The 19,417-nt window shown below is 44.2% G+C and overlaps 1 protein-coding gene across 1 annotated transcript in view; it reads left to right on the top strand.

The window, feature by feature from the left end:
* The window catches only part of SNTB1 (syntrophin beta 1), a 236,769-nt gene that overhangs the window by 200,738 nt on the left and 16,614 nt on the right, over nucleotides 1–19,417 (top strand). Inside the window, exon 4 of the mRNA XM_043601679.1 lies at nucleotides 162–301. Coding sequence (XP_043457614.1) covers nucleotides 162–301 — 140 coding nt within the window. The remainder of the gene's footprint in view (nucleotides 1–161; nucleotides 302–19,417) is intronic.

Genomic DNA, 19,417 nt, shown 5'->3' with positions numbered 1-19,417 from the left:
CAAGAGTCCTGCGGCCGTGAATGGTTTCTTCTCATTTGGATTTCACAACCTGAACTAAGGACTCCTACCGTTGGGTCTTCTGATTGGGGGGATGCCAGCTTCTCCTTTCTAGTCACTGTTCCTTCACCTGTTGTTTGACGATGCCCTGCTTTCCATTTCAGGTGCCCGGGGAGAGTGAGAAACAGTGGAAGCCTGCCCTGGTCGTACTGACCGAGAAGGATCTTTTAATCTATGACAGCATGCCACGGAGGAAGGAAGCCTGGTTCAGCCCAGTTCACACGTACCCTCTTCTTGCCACCAGGTAGCCATGACCTTGTCTTTGAATCTGATGTGTTTGCAGCTTGAAGCTTTTCTAGTCAATTACAATGATTTCAACACGTTGTATTCCTGCTCCCTGTTGCATCAGGAACTGAGGGCTCCTGCAGAGTAGAGCCACACGTTTTTATCCAGTAGATTGATTATTGTTTATGGCCAAACCTGGGGCAACACAGAGACAAAGAACAAACTGCTTTATCCATCCTGAAGGAGCAGTGACATCTGTGAGAAGGTCCCAGCCTAGTCACCTTCCTGGGGGGTCTCCACCCCATTCTTTTTGAGGTGAACTGTGCACATGTGTTTACAATCTTGAAGTTTAGGGAGAATCATCCTTCGCTCGGTGGCGCAGAGATTGTCATGGGATGTCCTGTTGTGCTTTTTAAAGTTTTCTCGGCACGACAGACCCCATAGCAAGTTCTTCCTCAGTAGTATGGTGCTTCCTATGCATGTGGGGCTGCTAGGCGTGTGTCTGTCTCTTAGGACCTTCCGTGCACAGCTATTGTTCATGTGACCTTTTTTTTACGTTTATTTTTTATTATTTTTGAGAGACAAAGACAGATCATGAGCAAGGGAGGGGCAAAGAGAAAGGGAGACACAGAATCTGAAGCAGGCTCCAGGCTCTGAGCTGTCAGCGCAGAGCCCGATGCAGGGCTCGAACCCATGAACCGCTAGATCGTGACCTGACGAAGTCAGATGCTTAACTGACTGAGCCACCCAGGTGCCCCAATGTGAAATTTTTTTAAAGTTTATTTATTTTTTTATAGTTCATCACCTAAGAATGGTTTTTACATTTTTAAATGGTTTTTTTTTTTAACGTTTATTTATTTTTGAGACAGAGAGAGACAGAGCATGAATGGGGGAGGGTCAGAGAGAGAGGGAGACACAGAATCGGAAACAGGCTCCAGGCTCTGAGCAGTCAGCACAGAGCCTGACGCGGGGCTTGAACTCACTGACCGCGAGATCATGACCTGAGCCAAAGTCGGACGCTTAACAGACTGAGCCACCCAGGCGCCCCTTAAATGGTTTTTTAAAAGCAAAAGAACAAATATTTCATGACATGTGAAAATTATGTAAAATTCAAGTTTCCAAGTCCATAAATACGGTGGTACTGGAACACACAGAAAAAAAATTTTTTTAATAAAGTTTATTTATTTATTTTAAGAGAGAGAGAGGACATGCGCACAGGAGGGGCAGAGAGAGAGGGAGAGAGAGAATTGCAGGCAGGCTCCACGCTGTCCGTGCAGAGCCCAACACAGGGCTTGATCTCATCAACCATGAGATCATGACTTCAGCTGAAAGTAAGAGACGAACACTTAACTGACTAAGCCACCAGGCGCCCCTGTCCATGTGACATATTATCTTAATGCATCAGGTGTTTATCCCCTTGTTGAAAGTCTGTATCCTGAGCACAAAAGCACATCAAATCTGAGTCTTGCCTTCAAGTAGTTGACAACTTCCAGACCTGGTGCCCGTTGCCAGCTCTTTCTGTATGTGCTTTGTGATAATGGACACAGTTTTCATCACTCCTATACCTCTCTTTCTTTATCTAGAAGGTAAGTATGCTAACATAATGTTTACGGCTTCCTTGGTATAGTGCCTGGGCAATATTGGGCCGTAAAATGTCTGCTGAATGAATTATTGAACAAGGTGGGACAAATTCTGAAAAGAGTTTGGTCCAACAGACAAAGAGCATAGTGGACTGAGGTTTTAGGAGCATCTGTTCTGAGCAAGAGATACATACAAGATGGGTTCTCCATTCTCAAGGGACTAAGGTGCCAAACAGGTTATAGCCCAGGCTCAGGTACAAGGAAGAGAAGGAGACCCAGGGGCAGAACAAGAGGGGACAGAAGATTAAAATGGCATTGGTGAATGGGGCTGAAACTCCTTAAAAGCCTTTATCTTCCACTTATGGTGATTATAGAGAACAGCAGGTATGGCCTGAAGAAGGTGATCATCGGCCCCAGAGGTGAATAAAGGAGGCCTTCGTGGACCAGGGACCAAGCCTAGATCACTTAGATATTAATAAATAAAATAAAATAGTAATTTAATTTTTGAGTATCCTAAGCCTCAAAATCTTTGGTAGGATAGCTATTAAAGTATTATTGATATTTACAAAAAACCTCAATAATCAGAACCCAAACATCCTAAAATGTTCCTGTTCCAATGGAGATTTCAGGCTGTGTCTTGGGATCCATTTAAATTCACTTTTCCACAGTTTACGTCCTCAGACCTCACCCATGGGCACTGATGTTCAGATTCTGAGGCATTCTCACAACTAGAACCAAAGAAAGATTAGACGATAGTCTCTGTATTCCAGATACTAAGAAGAGAAGTTGGATTCATCCTCTTAGAATGATTTTCAGGAAAGGGACGGCTGGGTAGCTCAGTGGGTTAATAACGCGTTTGACTCTTGATTTTAGCTCAGGCCATGATCTCACAGTTTGGGAGATCCAGCCCCGCATTGGGCTCTGCACTGGCAGTGCTGAGCCTGCTTGGGATTCTCTCTCTTCCTCTCTCTCTGCCCCTCCCCTCCCATCTCTCGAAATAAATAAACTAAAAAAAATAATGATTTTCAGGAACAAAAGTTTAAGTAAAATTTCTAGGTAACTCTCAGGCAAATTGGAAGTAAAACTTGACCTAATTCATAGCTTTCTTCTCATAGTTTGAAGGCATTCTGATTAATGGAGGCTGCTTTTTTTTATTGTTTATTTTTTAAAGATTTTTTAAATGTTTATTATTTTTGAGAGAGAGAGAGAGAGAGAGAAAGAGCATGAGTGGGGGAGGGGCAGAGAGAGAGGGAGACACAGAATCTGAAGCAGGCTCCAGGCTCTGAGCTGTCAGCACAGAGCCCGATGAGCGACTCGAACTCACGGACTGCAAGATCATGACCTGAGCCGAAGTCAGACACTTAATCAACTGAGGCACCCAGGCGCCCCCGGAGGCCGCTTTTTTATTCATGCATGCGTGCATTCAGGATTTTAAAAATTCAGTTCCTCAGTCACACTAATACATTTCAGGCCCTCAGCAGTTGTGGCTGGTGGCTACTATTTTGGACAGCACAAATTAACATCTCTGTCATTATAGAACGTTGTATTGGACAGCACCGCCCTAGAGCATAAATGACCAGCTCACAATCTGTCCCTGTTTGGGCAAGTGACTGGACTGGCACACGCCCAACGGCAGTGTGTCAAAAGCACAGGCTGCCCCATGGGAGGTCATCTTGCAGGCTCTTCAGGCCACCAGCGGCTCAGGGGGCTGGGTGCACAGGCACAGGGACTGGCATCTGGGTAGGTTTGGGTGGGGCCCCAGGAATACCCATTACAGGCTCATAAGCCACGTCTGGGTTGTGAGCAACGTGCATGCGTGGCCTACATCCGCTACGGAAATCGAAAATGGAAACCCTTTCAGTGCAAACTGTGCTCATTTAGAACAGAAGACGCAGCATCGCAACCTCAGCGCCTACCATGTAAACATAAAAGAGAGCAGTGGCAATGGTTGACCTCCCAGTTAACCGCCTCCTCTTTCCCAAATTAGCCAGCCTCACTACTGACCTGCTGAAGAAAAGTGTGTTATCGCATGTGCGTATTAGCCCTAGGAGCAATGATCAAATTAGGCTCATAATCATGCCCTTGGTCTCCAGCTGGTAGTCTGTTTGGCAGAGGATGTTCAAGATGTGAAGGCGGGCCTGGCTGTTCATTCTTAGCTCATCCCCTCAAGCTAGAGTTTCCGTCTTAGTTTTCCTCCTGCCGGAAGAGTGCTTGCCTGGGCTAATCATGTCCCCTCCCTCTTTGAGAGTCCTCTCATCTGTTAAATGCATCTGTTAAATGCTGCTGTCTCTCCAAAGCCTAGCAGAGATAGACTTTGAGAAAATAGGTTTCTAACGGACCCCTTGGCTGGTGGGGCAGCCGCCATGGTTTGCGTGCCTTGGATAAGATCGTCTTCCCTCCGCAGCCCTGTGGATGTTCCTAGAGAAGGACTTTTGGAAAGCAGACAGAAACAAAAACAAAAACAAAACAAACAAACAAACAAAAAAACACACAAGGAAAACGACCTGTCCCATCCCTGGAATCACGTGATCACACTGAGGGGTCGCAGCCCTTGAGTGGCTCCAGGCTATGGAGCAGGGTTTACCTCAGCTGAAGACAGAAACCATTCTATCCTTGCAGACTGAGCTGGCTCTTGGAGATGGGAGGCTGGGCTGGCAGGGAAATCACTGCCGGAAGAGGTAGAAGTCAAAGGGAAACTCTGGATCCTTCCGTTACATTAGCTGCTTCCCTAGCCACATAGCTAAGCTCATAAAGTGACGTATTTACTTTGTTTATTCCATAGTCACATATGACAGCGTGTCCCTTCTTTTTTATTGAATTCTTTTTTTTTTTTTAATTTTTTTTTTCCAACGTTTATTTATTTTTTGGGACAGAGAGAGACAGAGTATGAACGGGGGAGGGGCAGAGAGAGGGAGACACAGAATCGGAAACAGCCTCCAGGCTCTGAGCTGTCGGCCCAGAGCCTGACGCGGGGCTCGAACTCACGGACCGCGAGATCGTGACCTGGCTGAAGTCGGACGCTTAACCGACTGCGCCACCCAGGCGCCCCGAATTCTTTTAATGTTTATTTGTTTTTGAGCGAGAGAGGCAGAGTGTGAGTGGGGGAGTGTCAGGGAGAGAGGGAGACACAGAATCTGGAGCAGGCTCCAGGCTCCCAGCCGTCAGCACAGAGTGGGACTCACAGACCAGTAGATCATGACCTGAGCCGAAGCTGGACGCTTAACCAGCTGAACCACCCAGCGCCCCCAGAGTGTGTCCTTTATATATGAGCGTTTGGGCACGTAGCCTGTCTAGTAGCATTACTTATCTCCGAGTGCAGTTTTCTGAAGGAGACTCCTGTCTTTTTAAAACCTTTTATTAAGGTGTGATTTATAAGCAGTATATACACAAATCTTAAATGTGCAGTTCAATTAATTTTTATTTATGAATACAGAGCCACGGTGCCTAAAGTTTTACTATAGGGCGTCTACTAATGAATCATCTTTGTGTCTTTTTTTTCTAACGAATCATCTTGAGTGATATTATCAAGAAGGCCAAGGTAGGACTATTTGCACATAGACCCAGGCAGTAATCAACTGGTGGCTGAGCTTTGTGGAAGGAGCGTATATCACGGCCAGGTGTTTACATGGATTTTATCCTATCTGGCAAAACTTACAATTTGAGAATCACCTGGCTGTTTGGAGGTGATTCTTAACAGAGGCCAGTCCTGAGGACGCTGCCCTGGAGATTCTAGGTTCCAGAGTCAGGAGGATGTTTTCAACAAGCATCTGGCAGGTGTGGTCCTCAGGATGACCACATTTAACCCCCACAACCCTGGAAGGGTTAGACTTTATTCCTGTTTCACAGATAAGTAAAACGGAGGAACTAAGAGGTTAAGGAGCTCACCCTCAGTCATACAGCCAGTAAGAGATACACCTGGGATTCTGATTCTGCGTGCACCTTTTTAACCCCTGTTCTCTGCACACTCCCCGAAAAAGCACGTTCCTATTCCCTGGAGTTTTAGTGGCTCTTTGTGCCAAGCATGTCACATAAATCTTTCCTTAGCTTTCCTGACAACTCAATCACGCAATAGGTAGCCACTCAGATCACACGACAGAGTGAGGACAGGGCTCTGTATGCCATCAGAGACCTAAAGTTTCTACCCGTGGCTTAGACTGGGGGTTCTCAGAATGGGGTCCTCAGACCAGCAGCATGAGCACCCCCTGGGAACTTAGACACGCGGACTCTCCACCCCACTCCAGACCGATGGAATCAGACACTGGAGGTAGGGTCCCCAGCCCGTCTTTGAGTTAACCAGCCAGCCCCCCAGGGGCTTCTGATGCAGGCTACAGTTGGAGAACCTCTGATTTGGAAGACCATGCTCTGGTGCCTCTCATACTCCCAGGGTTCACAGTCAGAGGGACACTTCACGGCAGGGACGTGCATCTTTCTTCCCGGTGGTTCGTCAGAAGTCTTATGTTGCCTCATGTTGTGGTGACCACCAAAGAATTAGTTCGAAGGCTGTCCTGGGTCTAGTGCTCACAGAGTCATCAGAAGCTCCCAAAATGTGCTGTGTGGTGCCCTGCTTTTTCACTTAACATGGTCCCATAGGCATTTTCCACTGAGACTTTGCACTCTACCTTAGCTTCAACGTAGTGACTACATAGTGTTCCATTGCATGGATGCTCTGGGGAATCCCCTGGGGCAGGTCTGGGGCACAGATTCTGGAAACTTATGGCGTGCCTCCAAATCCCAGCTACTTACCAGCTTTGGAAACTTGGGCAAGTTTTGTGATCTCTTAGTGCCTCTTGTCCCACATCTGTAATGTGGATAGTATCTCTACCTACCTGATAAGGAGACATGGTAAGTGCTAAATAAATTCGGTTATTATTACTTATTTACCTTTTCTCTATTTTGGAGTTTAATAAGTATATTTGCCACATTTTAAAAGCAGCTTCAGGGCGCCTGGGTGGCATCCAACTCTTGATTTTGGCTCAGGTCACAGTCTCACGGTTTGTGGAATTGAGCCCCACAATGGGCTCTGCTCAGAGAGCATGGAGACTACTTAGCATTCTCTCTCTCTCTCTCTCTCTCTCTCTCCAAAATAAATAAATAAACTTAAAAAAAAACCAAAATTTCATCACACTGGAAATCCATAGGTCATCATTATAGAACCATCTAAGAAATTTTTTCAAACCCATCCTGTTAGCAAAAAAATAAAAATAAAAATAAAGCAAACAAAAAGCCTGAAAAACCATCTCCTTAAAAAATAAAAACAACAGGGGCGCCTGGGTGGCGCAGTCGGTTAAGCGTCCGACTTCAGCCAGGTCACGATCTCGCAGTCTGTGAGTTCAAGCCCCACGTCGGGCTCTGGGCTGATGGCTCAGAGCCTGGAGCCTGTTTCTGATTCTGTGTCTCCCTCTCTCTCTGCCCTTCCCCCGTTCATGCTTTGTCTCTCTCTGTCCCAAAAATAAATAAACGTTGAAAAAAAAAAATTAAAAAAAAAATAAAAACAACAATGTACTCCTGAAATCATTGTTGCACTAAATGCTAACTAATTTGGATATAAATTTTTAAAAAATTAAGTTAAATTTAAAAAAATAAAAATAAATAAATAAATAAATCTCAAAAAAAAAAACAACGAAAGAAAGAACTTGGGGGAGTCGACAACTAGGGGGTTCTGTTTTGGTCTTAAAAGTAGGAGGCAACGTCGTTTGGCTGCACATTGGGTGGGCAGGATGCTTGAAGACAGCAAGGCATTACTTCTGTTCAAAACATCGTGTATGAGATTCCAAAGACTCTCTGATGAAGATTTTAATCAGAGTTGGAAATAGTAGGGAATATATCCTCATAGCTCCTCCTTCTCTTTTGCAAAAAACATGAACCCAGACTCTCTAGATGGATCCCTACCTTAGATTTTGGGTATGGGGTTTCCTCTGTGGAGGGGAATGGGAAAAGGTGGTATATAGAGGAGTAAAGGATGAGAGCAAAATCATGAATGGGTGTTGAATTCTATTTTTTTGGATACACACTGAGATGATTATGCAGTTTTGAATTACATTAATAAAGTTTCTCATGTGGAACCAAAAATAAATAAATTAATTAATTAATTAATTAATTAAAAACAACAACTTTATTTACTGGTGGAGAGGAAAGATCACAGTATTGGATTTGACACCCGGGTTCATACTCTGGGTTTGCCCAGTCAGACCCCAGTTTACAGGCTGTGTGATCTTAAGCAAATCATGTCACCTCTCTGATCCTGTTTCCTCCCCCTGAACACTAGGATCCTAATGTCTGCTGCAGAGTGATTATGAAAATGAAAGTATGGCACAGTGGCAGTCAGCTGGGGCTGCCGCAACAAAATACCACTGCCTGGATAACAGATAATTACCTTCTCACAGTTCCAGAGGCTGGAAGTCAAAGACAGTGTCAGTGTGGTTGGTTTCTGGTGAGAGCCCTCTGCTTGGTCTGTGGGTGGCTGCCATCTTGCTGTGTGCTCACGTGACCTCTTTGAGTGCCTGCGGCGGGGAGAGAGAATGCTGGAGCCGTCTGGTGTCAAACCGCCAGAGCAGGGCCACAGCCTTAGGACCTCATTTAACCTCAATGTCCTCCTCGTTGGCCCTGTCTCTACATATAGGTGGCATTGAGGGTTAGGTCTTCAACATATGAATTGAGGGGGTGAGGGTGGGGCAGGAGTCAATCTTGAGCCTTGACAGGACAGCCTCATTTAGCAGAACACTGGCCCACAGCAACTGGGCAACTGGGCAACTGGGCAACGGCCTGTGCCCCTCCCTTTGCCTTAGCCTTGCGAGGCAGTACTATTCAGAATGTCAGAGACAGTCTTTTCTCTTGCACAAGAACTGGCCAGGGCCAGAGCCAGTAGGAAACAGGGTTCTTTTAAAATCGAGTTACTTCCTCAGACAGTTCATAGTTGATTTGTTGATTTGTTTAGGGTTATTTTTTGTTACTTTTTTGTCACTTCTTCCTTTCTTTCCCTTTTTCTTTCTTTCTTTCTTTCTTCTTTCTTTTCTTTCTTTCTTCTTTCTTTTCTTTCTTCTTTCTTTCTTTCTTTCTTTCTTTCTTTCTTTCTTTCTTCCTAACTTCCTTCCTTCCTTCCTTCCTTCCTTCCTTCCTTCCTTCCTTCCTCCCTTTTTTTTTTGGAGTCCCAGGCACATTTAATTTATATTTTTCTGGAAGATGAAAATTTGATTGTGTTTCATAGCAGTGGCATCAGAAATGCCCACAGCACGTTCTTGGTGTCGACCACCATGCAGGGAAGTTTACAAGCCGTTGCTTCTCCTGCTGACAAACGTTGATGGTGCCTACGTGCATCCGCGTTGCAATTTATAGCGGTGCACTCAGGAACTTTTCAAACACGTTGTAACGTTAGCTGTTCTCATCCCTCAGCTTTTCTGAGTCCTTGGGAAAACTTTTTTTTTTTTTTTTTTTTTTTGCTTAGCCAAAGCTTACTTGATGTCGCTGAACATGAAGAAAAAAAGGTACTCTTGCCCATATGGAGGATGTATGTTGGTTTTTTCTTTTTTTGTCACTGTCATCATAATTGGCAAGTGTGACAGGCCTACAGGGAGAGAGGATTAAGGTGGCAGTATTTCTGGAATTCTAGAGGAGATTTAACCCAGAAATTCTGCACACCCAGTTCCAGTGGTTGGCAAAAGATTGGGAAGCACAGAGCTTGCAAAAGTAATGAGGCTCTGAGCCCAGCTGTCCCACCTGTGGGCCCGAGAGAAGGGGTGGGGTCTCTGGGGAAGAGGAACTGATGAATTGCACTTTGCTCCCCTGATGCCACTTGGGAGCCAAAGGCACTGGCACTTGTATTAAACATGTTGGGTAATCCTTGGTGTCTAAGGAACTAACCTGTTTCTCAGTGCTAAAAGGAATTGCTGCCTCAGGCCAGCCTCAGAAATTTTAGGAATGCTTTCCACTGGGGAAGTTTGGCCAGTCGCGTTTGTCAAACATTCAACTACAATCAGCTTGTGGTTTTCACACTAAGCGTGGGAGGCTTCTTCACTCTTAGGGAATGTGAGCCTGTGCCATAGGCATTCCCTAGGGAAGCATAAGAGGATCTGCATGCCCATGGAACCACACTCTGTCAGCCTGAGAAGAGTGGAGTTGGCCTTCACACCCATTCTTCCCGTTTGTGTGAACCGTACCTGGTGTTCACACTAATGGCCAGCCTCCTTCCTGCCCTCCTTCCTGTTAATCCAGAAGCTCCTCAGAGTTGGGTGGGAGATAAGCAGAGTGAGGGGGTCCAAGGACTTTGGAGTCAGACAAGGAGTTGACCCCGAGACCTCTACTTGCCATGTGATCTTGGGCAAAATATCAATTTCTCCGAATCCAAGCCTCATCTCTGTGAAGGGCAGTAGTATCTTCTGCTTCATTCAGCTATTGATAGGAACTATTAAGACAGTAAATGTAAGTGTTTAACATATGACTGAGACATAATAAGTGATTGATAAATTTTAGCAATTGTTAATATTGAAAAAATTAATTGAAATTGATGTATGAATAACTGATAAGTAAGTAGACATATTTGATTCCACATGTAATACTGCATTTATCAAGGACTCGTAGTGTCTTAGATCAAAGTTGTTGAGATATAAGGACTGGGCTAAGAGTTTGTTGCTTTAATTTGTAGGGAGGGGGAAGTGAGAGATGGAACGGGGAGACTGGAACCCCTCAACTCACACCAGAAAGCTAGTCCTTTTTTTTTTTTTTTTTTTTTTTTTTTTTTTTGGAGAGAGAGAAAGAATGAGCGGAGAAGAAGCAGAGAGGGAGAGAGAATCCCAAGCAGGAGCAGCTCCACAACCTGGGATCTCACAACCTGAGATCATGACCTCAGTCCAAATCAAAAGCTGGACACTTAACTGACTGAGGCACCCAGGTGCAACACTGCAGGAAGGTAGCCTATTGATGGCTTCTTCCTTGGGGCAAGAATGTCCAGTTCAGTTTAAGAAATGTTTCACAGTCTCCTGTTAGGGGCCAACATTGTACCAAGGGCTGATGGTTGGGGAGTTATAAAAAAAAAAAGAAAGGAAGGAAGGAAGGGAGGGAGGGAGGAAGGAAGGAAGGAAGGAAGGAAGGAAGGAAGGAAGGAAGAAAAATATGAGAGATAAAAGCCAAGTGTTATAAAAGCTAATTTTTCAGGTTATTCACTCATGGTTTTATTTTCCCAGCAAAATAGGACAGATTTTAATTGTCATTACTTTCCATGGAGAAGTTCTTGAAGATCTTTTTAGTATACCTATTGTATACATATTGTGATATATGTTGAACTAATTAAAACACAGATGGGATAAGGGAATGTGGAAGAGATAACCAGAAAACTCAAAGAATATATTTAAAAATTAAAGTTCTAATATTGCTAAGGGTTAAAAAAAAAAGAAAGACTATGAACTTGAAAGGAAGACTTTCCAAGACATTAGGCTATCATATGTGAGAATATTCATCAGACTGTAAGCCTTGTTCATCTCTGGAGATGGCAAGTGCGTGGGGGTGAATTAAATCTGTGGGTGACCTGAAGAGTTCATTATTCATTCTCTCTCTCTCTCTCTCTCTCTCTCTCTCTCTCTCTCTCTTTAATTTATTGTCAATTTGGCTAACATACAGTGTATACAGTATGCACTTGGTTTTGGGGGTGTATTCCCGTGAGTCATCACTTGTATACGACACCCAGTGCTCATCCCAATAAGTGCCCTCCTCGATGCCCATCACCCATTTTCTCCTCTCCCCTCTGTGCCTCCCCATCAACCCTCAGTTTGTTCTTTGTATTTAAAAGTCTCTTATGGTTTGCCTCCCTCTCTTTAATTTCCTTTCTATCTACAGTTGACACGCTGGAGTTTGGCCCCTTTTCCTGGTATAGTGGAAAGTTTATAGACTTTATAGTCATGTGGGTTCCTATTCTGGACACTCACCTGGCCAGCTACCACTTTAGCACACAGAACCATGGATTCCTTGTTGGTAAAGTGGAGCTTGTGATACGCTTTCCGGGGCATCGTGGAGACCCAGGGAGATAGTGCGTCAGTGCAACGAGTCACAGAACAGGCATCGGTTTTCCTCCCTCCACATTACTGCTAGCAGCTGGCTGTGGGAGGTCATGAGACCAGGGAGAACATGTGTCCGGGTCTCTGGAAATCCAGCTGGATTTACTAAAAGTCAAAAATTGGCTCTTTTGCTGCTCATTCTCCTATATCACCTTGGTCTTTGTTTACAGTCAGTATCCCTCAGTAGTATCTTTTGGAGAGATGGGACCTTGCCTAACCTTTCAAAAAAAATTTTTTTTAATGTTTATTTACTTTTGAGACAGAGCATGAATGGGGGAGGGTCAGACAGAGAGGGAGACACAGAATCCGAAGCAGGCTCCAGGCTCTGAGCTGTCAGCACAGAGCCCGACACGGGGCTCGAACTCATGGACCGTGAGATCACGACCTGAGATGAAGTCGGACACTTAACCGACTGAGCCACCCAGGCACCCATTTGCCTAACCTTTCAGCACCGTGTTCAGAGGAAAGTTTAGGAGGTAGAAAGGAGGCAGTTGTGAGCTCTTCTTGGCTGAGGGGCAGCATGCTGGTTTCTGAGCAGCCCTTCTGCCCTGACAGTCCAGAGCTTACTAGTGACTTTTCCCCTCACTTCTTTCCTAGTCAGCCCGTTGACTGCTGGGCTCCGGTGACTAGTGGATGGAAGTAATCAAGTGCACCAGAACCATTTAAGGGATCTGAACAGTTGTTTTTCTTTCTTTCTTTCTTTCTTTTCTTTTTTTTTTTTTTTTTTTTTGGCTTGCATTGTGGCATATGCTGGGAGATGCTAATTACAGCAATTAAGCAAGAATGTAATATTGCTTAGCAACCCAGTTACCTAATATGTAATTTTACTAATTTGGCTGAATCTGTGTGCTGTAACTGTTTTTGTTTTAATTAAGGATATTAATAATAATGTTTTTGTGTGGGACATTTTATGCAGCATTTTCTAACACCTATATCCAGAATTAAATTAGTGCATAAGCATCCTTTGTGAGACAGGTTTTTTTGTTTTTGTTTTTGTTTTTCTCAAAACCAGGCATGCAAAGGGATGTGAGGATCCAGAAACTGTGTGCAGCCTAGTACCTCAGTAGAGACACCTTTTGCTTGACCTTCTTTGAACATGAAGGAATTTCTACCACCAGCTTCCCCCAAATATTGAACAAAGTATTTGACCTGCAAGTGGGTTTATCCCACAGCCACATGGAGCCTTGTGGGGTCCACCTTGGGTGCCACTTTGGGCAGTGAAGTCATTTAAAAACATTTCACCCTTAGGGCGCCTGGGTGGCACAGTCAGTTGAGTGTCCAACTTCGGCTTAGCTCATGATCTCACAGTTTGTGGGTTGTGGGTTTGAGCCCCGCATCAGGCTCATATGCTGTCAGCTCAGCGCCTGCTTTGGATCCTCTGTCCCGCTCTCTCTCAGCCCCTTCCCTGCTCATTCTCTCTCTCTTTCAAAAATAAGTAGACATTATAAAAATAAAAACATTTCACCCTTTCTTTTTCTGGGTTAGGGACCCATTTATATATAAATCTTTAAATTTATGTACACTGGATCCATGCTAGCCATGAATGTGAAATCTTACTGACTTACTTCGTTGATAAAATGGTACCTTCCACTCTCAGACCAGAAAAGGTTAATTCTGACTCCCTAAACAAGTCACTGCTGAAAACACCAGTTGCTAGAGATGGATTTGAAGGAAGAAACAGGAGATGGATGTTAGGCTAATCCCACAGAGAATCTCATCCCAATTACCTTTCAAGATCACTTTTTGCCAGGATTGAGTTAATCTGGAAATGAGCATTTAGCAGATGTAAACCCAAGTTCTTTGGATCTAGCATGAGCTACGGTTTAATGATGGGAGACTGAGGGTGGGAGAGAAATCACAGTATCTCATAACAGTCATTAATCACAAACTTCTTAGAAAATAATCCTCCTTGTATTCTAGCTATTCATTCAACAAATATTTGCTGAGTGCTTGCCACGTGCCTGGAATTGTTCTAGGTTGTACACATACAGTTGGGAACAATCAGATAAAAAGTCCCGCCCTGATTGACCTAATGAGAATAGTGGCTATTCCTACATATTCTGTTCCAGGCGTTGTTCCACACAGCATTCATATAACTCATTTCATCCTTAGCAACAATACAATGAGGTAGGCATATTGCTACCCCCAGTTTGCATTTGAGGCATCTGAGGTGTGGAGAGTGTTTGAGACTTGCTGAGGTCGCACAGTTGGCAAATAGCCCAGTTGGGCTATCTGACTCTCTCCTCTGTCCCCTCATCTCTGTGGCTTCACTCTCCAGGCCCACTCGGTTTATATGGGCCTTTCATTTGTTCCCTTATTCATACTTCCAGATAATAGGAAATGTCACATCTTGCTGGAGTTGGTGGAGTTTGCTTCCAACCATGGGCATGTGTATTTGACTTCCGTAACCAGAGAACAAAGCATGTCCTTGGGTTTCTCACACAGTTTCAGATAAAACTTAGAAATTGGGTGTGAATTACAGCTTGAAAGCCTGTCCCAGGGTGCCGGTATTTTTCCCTGACTGGGTAAGAGAGTTATCTTCTCTTGAGAGACAGCATTTCCTTGGTTGCTATAGTTTAGTCCCTGCCACAGATAAGAGACAGATGGTCATATTTTTAAGGATACACAAATAGCTTAAAATGTAAAATAATTGAAATATAAATAATAGCTATTTCAGAGTCCCCCTTGAGACTGCAGATCAGAAAATATCCTTGGGAAGAATCTTGGGAGGCATGTAAACAGGCTGTTCTGTAAGAATAGGACAAACTCTGGGGCGCCTGGGTGGCTCAATCGGTTAAGTGTCCAACTTCAGCTCAAGTTGTGATCTAATGGTTAATAGATTTGAGCCCCGCGTCAAGCTCTGTGCTCTCAGCTCAGAGCCTGGAGCCTGCTTTGGATTCTGGGTCTCCTCTCTCTGTCCCGCTTCCCCACTTGTGCTCTTTCTCTCAAAAATAAATCTAAAAACTTAAAGAAAAAAATAGAATAGGACAAACTCCAAACTTTAGCAGACACATTCTATTCCTTAAGCCCTACTTTTCTAAATGTGCACGTGATGACTTTTAAAAATCTTAATGTCCAGCTGACATTTACTTGCTACTTAGTGTCCAGAATCTGGCTATGGTAATGTGTTCCTAAGGTGGTCTGCAAGTGAAGAGCCCATTAGGGGGCCTTTTCACTGCTGCACATTTCATAGCATTTCAGAATAGGTCAGGCGTGTGTGTGTGTGTGCTTTCCTTTGCAAAATTGAACTCACATTTTTTAAACATTTTGGAAAACTTGTATTCATGCAGTTGTTCAGCCAACAGGTAGTGAATCCCACGTGTCAGGTAGAATGCCAGGCACCACAGAATCAAGGAGAGATGCTCCTACCCTGAAGAGCATCTGAATCTAGCAAGGGAGAGGAGATGGTAATCGTAAATGCTGTGTAGGGACCCGGAAGAGGGGCACCTACCTTAAGGAGACCATACTACGTTTGGTCTGGAGCTCCAGAAGATTGCTGTGCTGTCCACAGCAAGTTTGTTTCCTCCCACATATTTTTACCCTGGACCTGTCAACTTCAACACATGAGCAACAAACCCCACAGAGTGGTGTCCAAGGACCCCTGCTGGCTGCCATGGAGGCTGTCTCAGTCTTCCTGGAAGACCTCCTACCTCACCCTGCATCCCTGGAAGCAAATCGTCTGCTCCAAATGTGGCTCTTCCTGGATGGGCCAAGGTTCAGGGATGGCTTTGATCTGACTATAGACTCTCAAGGCGAGAAGTGTCTCTACTGTCCCCAGGAAGTCCCTGTCCAGCCTATGCTTGAGCACTTCCACAGACATCGTGGACACTTATGCCTGCCCCTCCCTCCCTCCATTCCTCACACAATGTCTTCTCTTTGCCAGACAGGATGTATCCAAACGATGTTCTTTCTGAAGCAGTTTTGGGTACTCTGCTGTTTTGATCATTGTCTTCAGCATTAGGAGTCTTGCGTGGAACTGTATTTCGGTATCACTGCTTTCCTTTGTAATTCTGTTTACTTTATGATTTATACACATTGTTCAGAATAACGGTCCACAGGGCTTGGTGCCTAGGACTGAATGCCGCGTTTTAGGCATGGTCTGACCAGCATAGGGCCACACAGGGCCAGCACCTGCTCTCATTCTGTTAATTGAGTTTAAATTCACGTTAGTGCTGTTGGTAGCTCTGAGTCAACTAATTTCCAGTGGTGCTTCTACATCAAGTCTCTCCCATTCTAATTTTGTCGTTGTCATTGTTTGTTTTGGGCTCGAACTACAGTGCTTAGCAGTCTTCCGTCTTGATTCTATATTTCATCTTCTTACCAGTTTGGGATCATCTGCTGACTTGAGGTGCATGCCCTCTTCATACAAGTCACTGATAAAAATGTTTAACAGGACAGGACTAAGGCCATAGCTCTGCCTCCATTCCTAATTAAATTGACTCGTGATGTCTATGACCCCTTAACAAAGTACTCTTCCAGCTGATAAGCTTTGTACCCAAAACTTATTCCTTTTAAGTCCAAATGAATATTAAAGGAAACTGTCAGTACATTTTTTTTTCTGAATACTTACTTCATCTATTACTTTTCTAATAATCTGGTTTCTGGGTAAAACAGTTGGTGTAAGGAAGACATATAGGCCCTCATGGACTCCTATTTCCTATTTTCCAAAGTCAAAAAAAGAAGGAAAGAAAGAAAGAAAGAAAGAAAGAAAGATTGCTTTTAAAAATCCATTACTGGGGTGCCTGGGTGGCTTTGTCAGCTGAATGTCTGACTCTTGATCTCATGGATTGTGAGATAGAGCCCCGCATCAGGCTGTGTGCTGAGAGCACAGAGTCTGCTTGGGATTCTCTCTCTGCCCCTCTCTCTTCCCCTCCCCCATTCACTCGCTCTAATTCTCTCAAAATAAAGAAACATTTTTTTAAAAATCCATTACTGAATTTTGCCTCGGAACAGGGCCAAAGAATCTATTTTATTCCATGTTTTGAAAACCAAGATATAATTTTCACTTTTCCAGTTCACTTTTTTAGAATAGTCTGACTTGTTCTCCCTGATTTCCCAAAGGTCCCCGCAGAGTTTCAATTATGAAGCATCTAAGCCCTTCCGGTAGGTTGGTGTGTAATCTTCCCAGGAAGGACTTGACTTCATTTGAAGCATCAGGGTGCTCTCTTCCAAATGCCACTCCCTTCTTGGCTTCCACTGCCCCTTTCTTAGGCTCACATCTCAAAAACGTTATTTTCATAAAGCAGCAAAGCAAGAATTCACAAGTTATATTTTCTTTCAGCCACTCATCAATAACACTGTTTGCCTGGAGATACAGAGCTGCCTAGTCCTTGTCTTTGTACACCATAGACATCTAAAAATAGCCCCTCGTGTTGTATTTGCCATTGTTAGGAAACCTTCCCTCATAAGGACCCTCGATTGCCCATCTAAAGGTTTCTTTTGAATAGTGGTTTGACTCCCAGGGAAAACATCCTGTCCTTTGCAGTGGACGTGGCCCTTGTGGGTCCTGGTGTTACTTAATTTAGAGCCTAGGTATAAGGGGGGCACCTGGGTGGCTCAGTCGGTTAAGCATCTGACTCTTAATCTCAGCTCAGGTCATGGTCTCATTGTTCATAGGATCAAGCCCCACGTCGGACTCCATGCTGACAGCACAGAGCCTGCTTGGGATTCTCTCTGTCACCCTCTCTCTCTGACCCCCTCAAAGTAAATAAATAAACTTAAAAAAAAAGAACCCAAGTATTGGATTCCTAAGATCTTAAGGACCTTATACAATATTGCTTTAACTTCTGTTGATCTGAGGTACCTGTGAGCCCTCTGAGATGCTCAGTGAACAATCAGTACATTATCCAGTAGTGTATATCCAATATTATTTTATTGGTTGGAGCTGGAAATATACAAATTCACCTCAAGAGAATGATTTCACACAACATTTATAAATGTAATCGTTCCACTATTTTTCTCTATCTCTTCCTTGTAGCTGCCACTCCTATCACTGTGGCAGCCCACATAATAAAAAAGAGGTAAGAGAAAGGATCTTGGTCCTACCCTGTCCAGTGGCCTTGTCTCATTTTTGCAATGCCATGATTTGTAAACTAACCAACTCTGTTTGGACTTCTCAAGATGGCATAGTGGCGCATGTCCACATCTCTACATGTTGTCATCCACTTATTACTGTTGGCCACAAAAAGCAATTCGTTGGTGATGATATTAAGAACAAGGAAATCTATTATTTCTGATATCTTGGTAGGGATGAAATGACAATTATGTTGATAAATGTAGGGTTTCTTTGTTCTTGTGCCAGAATCCACTGCTGCCTTTCCTGTGATGGAACAGCTTTCTCTTGAGGTTCCAGTTCACCCTCTGAAGGAAGATCTTCTTAATAATCAGATTGCCCCAATGAAGAGGAATAATTCTCCATCCGTCCACTTGACTCTGGCTCATCTCTTCTACTTGTCATCTGCCAGAGGCTGGTTCTGACTTTCTTTTATATTCCAGGAGTGAGCCTCTAAGAACTGGGGCAGAACCTGAAGTGAACTTCATCTCCTCCAACCTTGGGCCACATCTGTTGTACTCACACCATGCCTAGCCTTGGGTCTGCATAGAGTAGGTGCATTTATGAGTTGGCTATGGCTGCCATAACAAAGTACTACAAAGCAGGTGACATAAGCAACAGAAATTTATTTTCTCATGGTTTTGAAGGATAAAAGTCCAAGATCAATGTGCCATCAGGGTTGGTTTCTGGTGAGGGTTTTCTTCCTGACTTATAGACAGCTGCCTTCTTCCTCTGTCCACACTTGGTCCTTGCTCTTTGTGTGTTTGTGTGTGTGTGTGTGTGTGTGTGTGTGTGTGTGTGTAGGGAGGGAGATCTCTGGCATCTCTTTTCCTGTAAGGGCAGCATCCTATTGGTTAAGGGCCCACACTTACGCCCTTACTTAACCTTATATAGTCTATATTTCCAAATACAGCCACATGGGCAAGGGCTTCAACATAGGAATTTTAGGGGGACACAGTTCAGTCCGTAACAGGGAAGTATTCCATAAATGTTTGTAGGATGTATCAGTTGGCGAATGGCGATATCTTGATTGATTGATTGAATGAATGAACTTCGTGACTTTTTTGGTGATCATTTGGAAGTAGAGAAGAGACCTGAACAGAGCAGGAAGCTCCTCTAAGGCCCCTTGGAGCACCCTGAATCAAAAAAGATTCTGTAACTTCAACTGGCAGGTCTCAGGGTCTCTTCTGTCTCATTTGCCAGAGGCCAGTTGGTTTGTGTAAGGGATTAATGAGACCACAGGTGTAGGTTCCATCCCACGCGGCTCAGTTAACTCCATGTTGAGAAAGGCTCTTCCATGGCAGGTGTTAAGTCTGAAGAGTGAGGCATGGACAGTTTAGAATAACCTAGACATATGGACATGTAGGGCCACAGAGAGGAGCTCATCCACTGTTCCAACACTGAATTGACACTAATGTTCTGCAAACAACAAACAAAGCATGTTTGTCGCTCTGAGTCAG

This window comes from Prionailurus bengalensis, chromosome F2 (genome assembly GCF_016509475.1).
Source record: "Prionailurus bengalensis isolate Pbe53 chromosome F2, Fcat_Pben_1.1_paternal_pri, whole genome shotgun sequence".
In the NCBI taxonomy this organism is placed as follows: domain Eukaryota; kingdom Metazoa; phylum Chordata; class Mammalia; order Carnivora; family Felidae; genus Prionailurus; species Prionailurus bengalensis.
This window is presented reverse-complemented; position numbering and strand designations above follow the sequence as displayed.